Source organism: Galeopterus variegatus, unplaced genomic scaffold (assembly GCF_000696425.1).
Source record: "Galeopterus variegatus unplaced genomic scaffold, G_variegatus-3.0.2 Scaffold970, whole genome shotgun sequence".
Taxonomy (NCBI): Eukaryota; Metazoa; Chordata; class Mammalia; order Dermoptera; family Cynocephalidae; genus Galeopterus; species Galeopterus variegatus.
The window spans coordinates 84,683-98,990 of record NW_007727081.1 but is presented as its reverse complement, the minus strand read 5'-3'; the positions used below and the strand labels follow the sequence as shown (position 1 = coordinate 98,990).

Here is a 14,308-nt window from a genome sequence, read left to right as displayed (position 1 = left end):
AAAAAAAAAAAAAAAAAAAAAAAAAAAAAAAAAAAAAAAAAAAAAAAAAAATATGTAAGTAGTCAAAGACACATGGAAACACAGAGGAAGACACACCCCTTTACAGTGGGGTCAGGGACTCCTTCCCTACAAAGGTGAGGCTTCACTGGGCCTGGAAGTGTGAGAGGAACAAAAGGTCAAGGATGTTGCAGGTAGAAGGAAACTCTGGTGCAAAAGCCCTGAGTTTGCCAAGAGTTTGATGAGACTGGGGGATGAGAATTTCCACGTGGCTGAAGCAGGGTGGGGGTGAGGTGGAGAAGACAGAAGCCAGGTCCCACAAGGAGAATGACAGTTATTGGGAGGTGAGCTGTCAGAAGGATCACAGCAAGGAGAGGCAGCTCACACCTCCATCTTAGAAACAGTACTCTGCAGTTTTGTGCAGGGAATAAACTGGAGGGTAAGGTTGGAAACAGGGAATCTAGGCTGGGACCAGACTGGGGAGGGAGATAGGACAGAGCTATCTGGGAGGCAGAATTGATAGGAACTGGGGATCAAGGAATAGAGTTGGTGGAGGAGAGGTGGCTTGGGTGGCCAGTCGGTGGTGGAACCATACAGACAGTAAAGCAGATTTGGGGTGAGAGAGTCAGCACAGTTTTGGTCAGGATGAGTTTGAGGTGCCTGTTGCTATTCACATGGCAGCCCTTAGCCGGGTGAGGAAGGGCAGGAAACGCTGGGGCTGTAGGCTCGGGTCTGGATTCCGCAGGGCACAGGTTGTGGTAATCCACAGGCGGGAATGAAAATGCCCAGTGAGAGTTAGCTTTTACCTGAAAAAGTGCCAAGGACAGAGCCCGGGGCTGGCAGAGGAAGAGGGGCAGGGGAAGGCAATAGCCGAGGCTCCTGAGACCCAGCCAGGGAGTCCCGGGAGAGTGGCCTGTGGCCCCAAAGGAGAAGAGAGCTGTCAGCCACCGTCTCCTCACTCCCATCAGTCTTCCTGCCAGTGCTTACTGGGCACCTGCTCAGACCAGACCCAGCTGCAGGTGCCCAAGGATACAGTGGTGAATAAGACGATCCTTGTTGGCCTCATGGGGGACTCGGAGCCCAAACCAACCCAGAGAGAAAGAATCAAGATAACTTCTCATGTTGGTGGCTGCTATGAGAGAAAGAAACAGGGTGATGAGGAGATTAGTGAGGAAGGCTGGGACTGGCCATTTGAAACTGGGTGGCCCAGGAAGACAGAAGGTGCCGGCCAGGGGAGGAATCCTGGGAAGAGGGAAGAGTCCTCAGAAGCCCTGCAGAGAGAATGAGCTTGGTGCATAGTAGGAACAGAAAGAAAGCCAGAGCGGCTGGGGGTGCTGTGGACTAGGGAGCATGTGCGATGAGACTGCAGAGCTAGACCAGGTGGGCCAGGGTAGACCTGGGAAGACACGTGCTACCCTGCTCCATCATTTGGTTGTTTCTCTTCTTTGCAATTTGCAATTACCCTAGCTCTATGGTTTTGTTTTTTGTTTTAGGGGGTTTTTTTTGGTAACAGTTTTATTGAGATGTAATTCACATACCATACAATTCACCCATTTGAAGTGTATGAGTCAATGGTCTTTAGTGTATTCACAGAGTTGTGCAACCATCAGTCACCATGGTGATGTTAGAACCTGTTTATCACCTCAAAAACAAATCTTGTACTCTTTAGCCATCACCCTTATTCCCATCATTTCCCCAGCCCTAAGCAACCAATAATCTACTTTCTGTCTCTATAGACTTGCCTATTTGCAGATTTCGTATAAATTGGATTATACAATAAGTGGTCTTTGGAGACTGGCTTCTTTTAATCAGCATGATGTTTTCAAGGTTCATCCATGCTGTAGCATGTGTCAGAGCTTCATTCCTTTGTATGGCTGAATCACATTCCATTGTGTGGATATACCACATTCTGATTATCCATTCATCAGCTGATGAACATTTGGGTGTCATTTTATTGTTTTTCATTTTAATTTTTAAAATTTTTTATTGTTTTTAATTGTAAAAGTTCAAGTCATGTATGTATATGTTCACAATTCGAAAGAGGCAATGTAGACACAGATGCATAAAATGTTAAAGCCCCCTCACTTCTCCTTCAGTCAGTCCTACTCCTCCCCCCACGATTGACCACTGGTGACATTTGCTCTGAATCTTTCTGGTCAGGTATGTTAGGTTTCTTCACATAACTTCCTATTATGCTAGGGGCTCCATAAGGCATGGCTCCTCCCCTGCTCTGGGCAATGTAATATCTTCTGGGTAAGATGGGCCCCAAATGTTTATAAACTCAATGGTTCCCTGGGGAGAGCGGGGGAGTCCTGTAAAGGGACTTTTCCTTATCTCTGAACATCTGCTTTCAGGTGTGGATGGGACAGTGAGTGGCTGGGAGGAAGCCAAAATCAACAGCTCCAACCCTCTGCGCTATGACCACCAGATCGGGGAATTTATAGTCACCCGGGCTGGGCTCTACTACCTGTACTGTCAGGTAAGCCCCCTGGCTCCATGAGCAAAGCTGTAACTGAGGGGAGGAGGGCTTGGTTTGGGAGGAAGGGAGAGTTTGGGGTTTGGGTGGGATGAGATGCCTGAGTCTCTAAGGAAATTTGAAATTTCCCCCCACCCCAGGTGCACTTTGACGAGGGGAAGGCTGTCTATCTGAAGTTGGACTTACTCGTGGACAACGTGCTGGCCTTGCGCTGCCTGGAGGAGTTCTCAGCCACAGCAGCGAGTTCCATCGGGCCCCAGCTTCGTCTCTGCCAAGTGTCTGGGCTGTTGCCCCTGAGGCCAGGGTCCTCCCTGAGGATCCGCACCCTCCCCTGGGCCCATCTCAAGGCTGCCCCCTTCCTCACCTACTTTGGACTCTTCCAGGTTCATTGAGGGACCCTGGTCTCCTGGCAATTTCCCAGGCTGCTGGCTTCCCCAAATAGCTCTCTGAACACCCCAGTCCTCTCAGTCCCACCCTGAGCTCCTGCTCCCTCCAGGCCTGCCCCTCCCTGTTAGGCTACCGGGGCTTGTTCCTGTGTTTTCCATCACACACAAATATTCCCATTCTTCTCATACAACGCCCCCCCACCTCCCACTCTCCACCTCACTAGCTCCCAAACCCCTGATCTCCTGAGGCCCCCTGACTCCCCCCTGGCCACAGCCCCCCAGGGCACTGTTTACTGTACTCAGTGGGCAAGAATGGGTCCAGAAGACCCCACTTCAGGCACTAAGAAGGGCTGGACCTGGCAGCAGGAAGCCAAAGAGACTGAGACTAGGCCAGGAGTTCCCACATGTGAGGGGTAAGAGACTGAGACAAGCTCCTCCCTTGATAATTCCCTGTGGATTTTTAAAACAGATATTATTTTTATTATTATTGTGACAAAATGTTGATAAGTGGATATTAAAGAGAACAATTCATGGTCTCTCTCTTTATTGGGGCTCTGGGGACATGCCCAAGGTAGTTGAGGAAGGGGTTCTGGGTATTGGGGAGTGGGGTGGAGGACAGCTGGAATTCCAGGGTGACATTCAGGCTTGGGAGTGGAGACCTCCATGCCTCCAACGCCCAGGTGTAAGCAGAGAGTGGAAAGGCACACTGCCCAGGAAAAAAATCAATGCTGTGCCCAAGGTACAGCAGAAGCAGCCTCATTTCCCTAGGAGGCGGGCTTCCTCCTTCAGGGGAATCCCTGACCAGGAGGAGCAGGGCCCTTCCTCTTGGCAGCTTCGGGACATTCAGCAGGTGCTGGTACAGGCCCTGGCTGGGAGATGGGGTGGGAGCAGGCCTGCCGGGGGGATCAGAGTCTGTAGGCAGGACACAGGGCGCCTAGGCACATGGGAACCTGGGCTCCTGGGTGCTGGGGAGGAATTCTGCCGTGGCTGGGGGGCTTGGGGCTGCCTTTTTGTCTCTTTGTCCAGAGCCTTATGTAAGAGCTTTTCTCGGGAAACAGGAAGTCCTGCTTGCCAAGTTCAGTGCAGGGAGCAGTGCAGGCGGTATTCCAACACACCCGGCCAGGCCTTAACCCCAGAACGCAGCCAGTTTCTCGCTTCCGTGGTCCTCCCCACCGACCCCCACCCTTCCTTTCCCACCTTCAGTCACTTCCAGCAAACTCCCTCAGAGCTCTCTCCCATGCCTGACCTAGAGGCACCCTCTTCCACCCTCACCCCCCCGACCCTCGACACCATCTGGTTGTCCCCTTGTCCCTGCTCCTGGCACTAGCCCCAAAGCCAGCCAGGCTTCCCTCCCCCCACTCTGGGGCCGCCCAGGGTTCCTGCGCTCTGGCAGCTCCTCCTGATTGTCACTGGCAGCCCAACCTTCCTAGAGAGACTGGCACCAAATTCTCCTGAGGCTGGGGGAAGTTGGGGGGGGTCTCAAAGCGACACTGGTCATACAGTGGGGAGCAAGGAGGACCAACAATACCCCTTGCTTGCTTTCCTCCTCCCTCCCTTTTATTCAAGTTCCTTTTTATTTCTCCCTTGCGTAACGCCCTTCTTCCCTTCTGCACCACTGCCCACACCCCCACCCTCCCCGCCACCTCCTTGCCACCCCACAACTGTTGGCAGGGTCCCCAGCTCATGCCAGCCTCATCTCCTTTCTTACTAGCCCCCAAAGGGCCCCCGGGCAACATGGGGGCCCCTGTCCGAGAGCCGGCACTCTCAGTTGCTCTCTGGTTGAGTTGGGGGGCGGCTCTGGGGGCTGTGGCTTGTGCCATGGCTCTGCTGACCCAACACGCAGAGCTGCAAAGCCTAAGGAGAGAGGTGAGCCGGCTACAGAGGACTGGAGGGCCCTCCCAGAAGGGGGAAGAGTATCCCTGGCTGAGCCTCCAGGAGCAGGTGAGTAGAGGAAAAGAGTGTTTGGGAGAAAAGGCTGGGTGGCTGCGGGGTCTCTGAGCCTCCTCTTGTGCAAAGTTTCAATTGGTGCAAGAGAGGGTCCCAGGTTTGGAAACCAAGGGAGCGGCCATTCCAGGAAAGGAAACTGTTAAAGGTTAATGCTTCTCCTGCTTAACAGATCCTGGAGGACGGCCAGCACCAAGACTCAGGGTGCTGGGGAAAGGTGCAAGAGAGATTGAGGCTTTCCTGGGGTGGGGAGACAGCTGTGAAGGAGGCTGTCTGGGACCTTTGCATCTTAGTCTAACTCTGACCCTCTTTCCATGAGCAGAATTCTGACGCCCTGGAAGCCTGGGAGGATGGGGAGAGGTCCCGGAGAAGGAGAGCAGTGCTCACCCAGAAACAGAAGAGTGAGGCCTCCAGGGTGCAGCACGGGGGTTGCTAGCTGGAGTCGGGTGAGGGTGGAGGGCTGACAACAGGGCAACGGGGTAGGGGGACACTGCTGAGATTTCCTCCTTCTCTCCTCAGAGAGGCACTCAGTTCTGCACCTTGTTCCCATTAACATCACCTCCAAGGGTGAGCACTATTTTATTTTATTTATTTATTTTTAAAGATGACTGGTAAGGGGATCTTAACCCTTGACTTGGTGTTGTCAGCACCACGCTCTCCCAAGTGAGCTAACCGGCCATCCATATAGGGATCCGAACCCGTGGCCTTGGTGTTATCAGCACCACATTCTCCCGAGTGAGCCACGGGCCAGCCCTGTGAGCACTATTTTAAATAATGGCTTTCTGGGAGGGGCAAGAACTGGGAACTTTGGGGCTGGCACTGGGGCCCAAAAGAATCTTGCAGGTGAAAAGGGGAGAGCTGGTAAGTACCTGAGAATGCAAAGAAATCCTGACTGCCACACTCCTCGCCTCCAGAGGATTCTGACGTGACAGAGGTGATGTGGCAACCAGCTCTTAAGCGTGGGAGAGGCCTGGAGGCTCAAGGCTACGTTGTTCGTGTCTGGGATGCTGGAGTTTATCTGCTGTATAGCCAGGTAACCCCAGGCATTCCCTGAGCCTCACATGGCGGCCTGGAGACCAGCTCTTCACTGTTCTCCCAAAGCCTGTATGCTCTGCTACTGAAAGTTCCCAATCCCTCTGTTCATACCAAAGTTAGAAGACCCTTCTTCATTCCCTGGTTCCCTTATCAGGGCTCCTGAGGCCTCCCAGATCTGAGCATTGCCATCCTGTTTTCTTCAACATCTCCTCCTTTCCCTACCAGGTCCTGTTTCATGATGTGACTTTCACCATGGGTCAGGTGGTGTCTCGGGAAGGCCAGGGAAGGCAGGAGACTCTATTCCGATGTATAAGAAGTATGCCCTCCAACCCGGACCGGGCCTACAATAGCTGCTACAGCGCAGGTAAGAGCCATGTGGGCAGTGGCAGGTGGATGTGAGAAGAGCAGGACATCTCTGACCTAATGGTGTGGGAAGCTACAAGAGGGGGGTGGGAGCCTGGGTACAGAGGCAGAGCTAAGGAATGAAGGACAGAATACCTAGGTCCTTACAGGAAGCAGAGAAAAGGTGGAGCTGGAGAAGGCAGGGTGAAACATCAGAGTATCTGGATGGCTGTGCTTCACTGAACATGTATTTTCTCTTTCCTCAGGTGTCTTCCATTTACACCAAGGGGATATTCTGAGTGTCATAATTCCCCGGGCAAGGGCAAAACTTAGCCTCTCTCCACATGGAACCTTCCTGGGGTTTGTGAAACTGTGATTGTGTTATAAAAGGTGGTTATGAGCTTGGAACACCAGGGTGCGTACATATTGGAAACAGCCAAAAGCGTCTAGACAAAGGACAGGCAATGGGCAAGAATAGAGGCCTCTTCCTGTGTTGGACGTCATGACCCTCTGTTCCTCCCTTTTCCCTTCCCACCCCCAAGTTTTGATTTCATAGACAACTGGCTTTTATCCCCCATCCAGCCCCAAATTCGTGTGCGCGCGCGTGTGTAAGTGCGGGTGGGGGTGGGGTGCCAGGCACCGTCCAGGCCGGCTTCGGGTCGTCCACTGGAATGCATCCAGAACAGCAGCACCATCTAGCGGCAGTTTGAGGGACCCATCGTAGGGAAAACCCTTGGTTCCCTATGACACGCCTCCTCCAGGTACCCTTTGCCTCCTCGCCCCACAAGAAGCCTCACCCTCTCTTGCTTCTCTCCATCTACTGGTCCTCAGTTTCCATCACTTATCTCCAGAAGTGTATCTATTATGCGCCCGTCTGCAGGGGGTGCCCGACGACGACGGTCCCTTTGCAGCCACATTACTTTTCGGGTCCCAAGTTTTGCCTCTCTATTCCCCCGGCGTGGCAAGTCACTCCAAGCCCCTCCAGAATGGGACTGGTCCCCGGGGAGCCTTGGATAAACCGTACGCCATGTTGCTGGTCTTGCCTCACTCCTCTGAGCCCTTCTTTCTGCTCAAAACTCTGCTTAAAGTTAAATAAAAGAGGATGAATGGTACCCCGACTTCATTTCCCCCATTGCCTCACCTCAGCCCCGTCCCTGTACTAGGATATCCTCTGGAACGCCCCACTGGACCAAAGTATTGGGGGGGCCCCCAGGTTCAGACCACGAGCGCTGAGAAGGTAGGGCTAGGCCGTGGGGCATGAGGCGGAACGGGCCACGCACGCGCAAAAGACCGAGTGGTGGAGCCGCCCCGCGGGGCCAGGTCAGCGGATATGCGCAGGCGCAGCTCGCGTAGCACTCGGGGCGGGGCGGTCCCGTGGCGTCTACGGTCTTGGGTAGGCGGAGCTGGGCGCGTGGTGGTCGCGCCGGCGCTGTTCGCCGGTTGTGACGTATTAATCGTGCGCCGCCATTGCCGGTGGGCCTGGGGCTTGCGGGAGGGGGAAGAAGAGGAGGGGGAGGTGGTAGCGGTGGAGGTGGAAGCTGAAGCAGAGCAAGAAGCGGCCGCGGCGGGGCGGCGCGGCGGCGCGGCGCGCTGCCCACAAGCGTTGGAATCCTGAATTGAGACGGCTGCGTCCGAAGACAGCGGGAGTGGCGGGGCCGCCGCCGTCGCCGGAGAGATGAACCGGGAAGCCTGAGGCCGGAGACGCCCGCGCTCGGGTCCGTCGGCCCGGCTTCTCCGCTCCCGGTGAGGATGCCCCCTCCCCTCCCCCCAGCCCTCCTGTGGCCTCTCCCATTCCTGGGGCCTCGCTCCTGACTGAGTGGGGCCAAGAGGCCCTCGAAGGGGCTTCTTAATTCTTAAAGCCCTTGTGCGCGGAGCCTTCCGAGCTTCTAGGACCATACCGGTGCTCGGTGCTCGGATGTATCCTGCTCCCCGGGGTTGGAGCAGGAGCGGCGGCTGGGCCGGCCTGGCTCGTGCAGCTCAGATGTGTCCCAGCGTCTTGATTCGGCAGCCTAAGCACCGATTTTGTTCTCTCAGTTTCCTTCAAAATCCTTCTCCTTTCGTCACACTGTACCCCCTGAACCATAGCCTCGATATCCCCATTCTCACTGAGATGACCTCAGCATGCCCACACCCCCATTCATTCCAGCGTGGTAGAGAGGAACTGTCTTCACGCTCTAGACCAGTTTCCTTGTGAAAGTTGTGTTCTTCTCAAGTACTTCTGTACTATGTCAGGATTCCTGTGCTGAGCCATCTCCCTGAGCAAAGAAATCACCCTTAGGCTCTCAAAGGATACTCGTGGTGGTATTAGAATAGAGAGGTAGGGCCTGAAAATACTGGGTTTGAGTTGGTGATCTGAGAAATAAGATCTCTGGGGCCTGCTGTTTAGCCTTTATCTGCCAAGAGAAATAGATGATGGTACCAACTCTAAAGAGCCCCTTGTGGATCATGTTAACTGGGAAGATGTGAAGTTATGAGTATTTTGTTTGTTCATTTTCTTATTTTATTTGCGTCTGAATCCAGAGGAGGCATGCTGAGGAAGAGAGGCAGGATCTGCGGAGCAGGATGTTTGGATTCTGATACTTTAACCTTTGTTTTACAGGGTATTGGAAGATGAAAGAGACTATACAAGGGACCGGGTCTTGGAGGCCTAAGCCTCCTGGACCCGGCCTAGCCCCAGCTTACTCAAGCCCCAGACGGGAGCGTCTTCGTTGGCCCCCACCCCCCAAACCTCGACTCAAGTCAGGAGGAGGGTTTGGGCCAGATCCTGGGTCAGGGACCACAGTGCCAGCCAGACGCCTCCCTGTCCCTCGGCCATCTTTTGATGCCTCAGCTAGTGAAGACGAGGAGGAAGAGGAGGAGGAGGAGGATGAAGATGAGGAGGAGGAAGTGGCAGCTTGGAGGCTGCCCCCTAGATGGGGTCAGCTGGGAGCCTCCCAGCGGCCTCGCCCTCCTCGCCCCACTCATCGAAAAACCTGCTCACAGCGCCGCCGCCGAGCTATGAGAGCCTTCCGGATGCTGCTCTACTCAAAAAGCACCTCTCTGACATTCCACTGGAAGCTTTGGGGGCGCCACAGGGGCCGGCGGCGGAGCCTTGCACACCCCAAGAACCATCTTTCACCCCAGGAAGGGGGTGCGACACCACAGGTGCCATCCCCCTGCTGTCGTTTTGACTCCCCCCGGGGGCCACCCCCACCCCGGCTGGGTCTGCTAGGTGCTCTCATGGCTGAGGATGGGGTGAGAGGGTCTCCACCAGTGCCCTCTGGGCTCCCCATGGAGGAAGATGGACTAAGGTGGACTCCGAAGTCTCCTCTGGACCCAGACTCAGGTGAGGTGGGAAAGGGGCAGGGTATGGGAGGAGTCTGAAAGCCTAGAACACCAGGAGCTTTTTGTGTGTTGAGAACTAGGCCTAAGGAAAGTGGGATAACAGAGTGAGGGGTCCAGAATAACTGTGAAATGTCTTCATTAAGCTCCACTTTGAGCAGGAAGTAAACTTGGGAGGGAGTCAGAGCTGGAAAACAGAATCCCTAAGTAGGTGCCCTGTGGTCTTGAGCACAGATGAGAAAGGGAGTCATGGTTTGGAAAGATCAGTCTTGTCCACTTGAAGTCCCTCTTTGGCCTCTCAGGAGAATTGCCCCTGTGTGTACATCTCCAGAGGGCACCATTCTCACAGTGGTAGGATGGGATCTCTCCCGGTAATGGAGTACATCATCTGTATGGTTGTGTGTAACATTCTCACTCAGAATATCTCCCTCTCAGAGAACTCCAGCCAAACAATTTCAAGTTTTCTACATCTTTATTAAATATTCAAGTATTTATTGAGCCTTTACTATATGCCAGATACTATGCTGGGAATTAGGTGTTATAGTGGTGACAAATATCCCTGAAATTTACATCTCTGAACCTTAATCTTTTCTTGCTTTCCTCCTCTCTATGACTAGGAACTCTTTCTCTCTGTCCTTTTAGAACTTCTTGGACATTCTTATCTTATGCTTTGGGGTCTTCATTTCTTAAGGTTTATATTGGTAGGGCTGGTAGTTAGCTCACTGGTAGAGCGTGGTGCTGATAACACCAAGGTCAAGGGTCCAGATCCTCTTACTGGCCAGCCACAAATTAAAAAAAAAAAACCTTGTGGTCTTATGATTTGTGTGCATCAGTTAATCCTCCCATTGTCCTTTCACCTGGGCCATTTTCTCATCCTCATCCTATATCCACTGTCCTGTAGGCCTCCTCTCGTGTACCCTGCCCAATGGTTTTGGGGGACCACCTGGGCCAGAAGGGGAGCGCAGCCTGGCACCCCCTGATGCCAGCATCCTCATCAGCAATGTGTGCAGCATCGGGGACCATGTGGCCCAGGAGCTTTTTCAGGGCTCAGATTTGGGCACTGCAGAAGAGGCAGAGCGGCCTGGGGAGAAAGCTGGCCAGCACAGCCCCCTGCGGGAAGAGCATGTGACCTGCGTGCAGAGTAAGGAGCCCTAGAGGACTTAGTCTCTATCCCTTGGCCAACTCCTAGATCAGAGTCTAGAGGCCTCACTCCAATCCTCTCTCCCTCCTCCACTCAGGCATCTTAGATGAATTCCTTCAAACTTACGGCAGCCTCATCCCCCTCAGCACTGATGAGGTAGTAGAGAAATTGGAGGACATTTTTCAACAGGAGTTCTCTACGCCTTCCAGGTGAGGCTTGAGAGACAGATGCCTTTCAAAGGAGGGCTGGGGGATGGAGAGAGAAGGCTGCTGCCTTTTCTCCTATAGGGATGTACTTGCAAAGGAGGAGGAAGGTAGAGCTGAAGGGGAGGAATCTGCAGGAAAAGTGCCAAGTCCCTATAAGCTGACTTGGGAGGGTCTTTACCTGGGACCCTAAGATATTATGTATACCTCAGTATTCACATGCCTCTTTCTGGGGAGTGGGCTTTTAGCAGGTCCTCAAAAGGGCCCATAACCAAAAAGAGGGTCAGTTTAGATTATTATTCTAGGCAGTAGTAGGTATTTCCATGTGCCCCAGCCCTGTCGTCTCTTATGACTCCACCCTTGGCCTACTCAGGAAAGGCCTGGTGCTGCAGCTGATCCAGTCATACCAGAGGATGCCAGGCAATGCTATGGTGAGGGGCTTCCGAGTAGCCTATAAGCGACACGTGCTGACCATGGATGACTTGGGGACCTTGTATGGACAGAACTGGCTCAATGACCAGGTGAGAAGGGGTAGAGAAACAGGCCTGAGAGAGAATTCAGAGGGGGCAGGGTGTCTGGGGCCCTCTGCATGGCAGAGCCTTGTACCCAGGCCACACTCTCCATGGCAAGTTGCCTCCCATCTTTACTGCAGGTGATGAACATGTATGGAGACCTGGTCATGGATATGGTCCCGGAAAAGGTAGGCCCAATCAGATACTTCAGTCCCCAGAAGAACTTCTGCAGCTCTAAGCAGCTTTCAGTTGCTTTCATCTCTTCCATTTTACATAAAGAGGATCTCTTTTTCTTAGGGAGAGGTGGTAGATGGTAATCTATTAATTTTTAATCTGTAATCTTGGCCTTGAATTTTATCAACTCTTTTCCTTTCTGTCAGTCTTTAGTGTTTTCCCCTCACCCCAAGAATTGGGATGAGAACCTATAAGATTAAAAACAATCCCCTGTTTTCTTACTGTCAGTGAAATAAGTGGGGATAGCTGAAACCAGTCCTTACAGTCATAATGAAATGGAGTCGCTGGGGAGGGGAGACTTAGTGGGAGGGTCTGAGGTCTTTTAATTCCATCCAGCTTTTTTGTGTCATTGGCACAGGTGCATTTCTTCAACAGTTTCTTCTATGATAAACTCCGTACCAAGGGTTATGATGGGGTGAAAAGGTGGACCAAAAACGTGAGTTCTGAATTCACATCTGCTTAGGTAACACCTTACCTCTAAGAATTAGAGTTCTGTTTTCTGTGCGCCTTTTCCCCAACCCTGTTCATTCAGTCTCAAATATTAAGCGTCTCCTGTGTGCTAGGCACTGTTCTAGGCACTAAGGATACAGTATTAAATAAAGACAACGTCTTGCCCTTATGGAGTAAGAATAAACAAGTTAAATTTCAACTAATGATAAGTGCTGTGAACAGATTAAAGCAGTAATGTGATGGCATGGGAGTGGGTACTTTAGATTGGGTGGTCTAGGAAGGCCTCTCATAGCTGAGACTTGAGTGATGAGGAGCGGGCCATGTGCTGATCTGGGGGAAGAGTGTTCCAGACAAAGGAAACAGTAAGTACATTAGACTCACAGTGAAAGAATATGGTTGAGAACAGAGGGCCCACGTGGGTAGACTCAGTGGTTGGAGCAGAGTGAAAAAAGGGAAAGAGATACACAATTTTCTAAGAGTAAATCATCAAGGCATATAGGGTAGTCTGAGGAGGGTAGATTTTATACTATGTGTATTGAGAAGCTATTGAAGAGTCTTAAGCAGGCTGGGAAGTGCCTCATTTTTTAAACTCCTATTTCGGTGATAGACTGAATGTGGGCAGGAGTGGAAATGGGCAGACTAGGAGAGGAGCATAGTAGTCTAGGTGAAAAACTTGAACTGGATTGCTAAAGGAAGAGAGAGAGAAGTAGTTTTATCTGAGTTAAGTGTTACAAGTAGAACCAGTAGGACTTTATAATAGGTTGTGTGATACTATGAAATATATATTTGTTCTTCATCCCTTTTCCTGGCATACTTTGGCCTTATCACCAAAGTGATAAGTGTCTTTTTGTATACTAATGAGTTGACTGATGGCTGGTGTCCCCTAGGTAACTTCAAGGTGGGGGATGATCACTAGAAAGACCAAGGCATGATGAGGATTGAGACTTTCAGCCCCACCACCCCCAACCTCTGGGAAGGGGAGAAGAGCTGAATGTTGAGTTGATCACCAGTGGCCAATGATTTAATCAGTCACACGTACATAATGAAACTTCCATAAAAACCCAAAAAGACAGGGTTTGGGGAGCTTCCAGATAGCTGAACATGTGCAGGTTGGCTCACACCTTCCCACATACCTTTCCCTATGCATCTACTTATCTGTATCCTTTGTTATATCCTTTATAATAAACTAGTAAAATAAGTGTTTCCCTCAGTTCTGTGAGCTGCTCTAGCAAATTAATCGAACCTAAGGAGGAGGTCATGGGAACCCCGATTCATGGCCAGTCAGAAGCACAGGTAAAACAACTTGGGGCTTGCAGTGGGGGCAGTCTTTTGGGACTGAGCCCGCAACCTGTGAGATCTGCCTCCACTTCCAGGTAGATAGTGTTGGAGTTGAATTAGAGGACACCCAGCTGGTATCTGCTGCAGAACTGATTGGTTGGTTGCTGGTGGGGAGAAATCCCCACATACTTCTTGGTGACCAAAGGTCACAGAAATTTTTTGTGTTGTGAGAGTAGAGTAGGAAAGTCAGTTTTTTTTTTTTTTTTCCTCTACAGGTTGGATGTGGGAAATGAAGATAAGATAGGAGTGGAGGATAATGCCTAGGTTTTTGGCCTAAGTAACTAGGGGAAATTGAGAGAGGAGCAGGTTAGTGAGGAAAAGCAAGAGTTCTTTTTTCCTCTGGTTTCCCTGCTGTCCAATTCAAAAGCTAGGAAATTTCTACAGTGAGGTAGCACCACTGGCTCCAGCATTTCTTAATTTCTGTCCCCAGGTTCAAGAGCTTACACTTCAGGGACCTCGTGTGCCTACTTCCAGTAGAGGGTGGAGTGACATACAGTGAAAAGAATTTGGCCTTCTGTATACCTGAGTTTGAATCCCACCTCTGCTATTTCTTACTTCTATGACCTTGAGCAAGTTACTTTTCCAAGATGTAGTTTCCTCATCTGTTAGGTTGAACATGAGAACTTCTTGTGAGCATTTACTTCATGTTATCATTGTTCCAAATGTATTATGAATATTTAAGTAGTTTAATCCTCATAACAAATGGATGATGTAGGTCCTATTATTTTCATTCTCTTACAGTGAAGGGAACTAAGGAATAGAGAGTTACTAAGTAGCTTTGCCCATGGTCATAAGCCAGTAAACAGAGCTGAATTTGAACACTGACAGTCTAGCTCCAGAATCCTGCGCCTGTGAAAAGTGCCTGGCCCATCATGGGTTCTTTTTTTTTTTTTTTTTTTTTTTTTTTAAAAAATGACAGGAAAGGGGAT

General features: G+C 51.3%; 3 protein-coding genes across 5 annotated transcripts in view; all 3 read left to right on the top strand.

Annotated features, from left to right (window-relative positions):
• TNFSF12 (tumor necrosis factor (ligand) superfamily, member 12) overlaps positions 1–3,391 on the top strand; it is an 8,217-nt gene extending 4,826 nt beyond the window's left edge. For both annotated transcript variants that reach the window (XM_008573853.1, XM_008573852.1), the window contains exons 6-7: positions 2,352–2,476; positions 2,614–3,391. In XM_008573853.1, the coding sequence (XP_008572075.1) occupies positions 2,352–2,476; positions 2,614–2,865 (377 nt within the window). In that variant the 3' untranslated portion in view covers positions 2,866–3,391. The remainder of the gene's footprint in view (positions 1–2,351; positions 2,477–2,613) is intronic.
• An 890-nt stretch (positions 3,392–4,281) lies between these two features.
• Positions 4,282–7,292, top strand: TNFSF13 (tumor necrosis factor (ligand) superfamily, member 13). Its single transcript, XM_008573851.1, has 6 exons — positions 4,282–4,800; positions 5,126–5,204; positions 5,323–5,370; positions 5,718–5,836; positions 6,064–6,202; positions 6,447–7,292. Exons 1-6 carry the CDS (start codon positions 4,543–4,545, stop codon positions 6,554–6,556), a joined length of 753 nt encoding a protein of 250 aa, XP_008572073.1. The 5' UTR covers positions 4,282–4,542; the 3' UTR covers positions 6,557–7,292.
• Positions 7,293–7,662: 370 nt separating this feature from the next.
• SENP3 (SUMO1/sentrin/SMT3 specific peptidase 3) overlaps positions 7,663–14,308 on the top strand; it is a 9,252-nt gene continuing 2,606 nt past the window's right edge. The window contains exons 1-7 of one of the 2 annotated variants that reach the window (XM_008573850.1): positions 7,663–7,923; positions 8,780–9,505; positions 10,403–10,642; positions 10,740–10,851; positions 11,219–11,366; positions 11,498–11,545; positions 11,950–12,027. In XM_008573850.1, the coding sequence (XP_008572072.1) occupies positions 8,791–9,505; positions 10,403–10,642; positions 10,740–10,851; positions 11,219–11,366; positions 11,498–11,545; positions 11,950–12,027 (1,341 nt within the window). In that variant the 5' untranslated portion in view covers positions 7,663–7,923; positions 8,780–8,790. The remainder of the gene's footprint in view (positions 7,924–8,779; positions 9,506–10,402; positions 10,643–10,739; positions 10,852–11,218; positions 11,367–11,497; positions 11,546–11,949; positions 12,028–14,308) is intronic. The other variant, XM_008573849.1, reaches the window with a different exon arrangement.

Excerpts from the sequence above, each read along its gene's own strand:
- TNFSF13 (XM_008573851.1), top strand. The coding sequence starts at position 4,543 with ATGCCAGCCTCATCTCCTTTCTTACTAGCCCCCAAAGGGCCCCCGGGC. Across the intron at positions 5,205-5,322 it reads GCTCACCCAGAAACAGAAGA|AGAGGCACTCAGTTCTGCAC; the intron begins GTGAGGCCTCCA and ends TTCTCTCCTCAG. Across the intron at positions 5,837-6,063 it reads TTTATCTGCTGTATAGCCAG|GTCCTGTTTCATGATGTGAC; the intron begins GTAACCCCAGGC and ends TTTCCCTACCAG.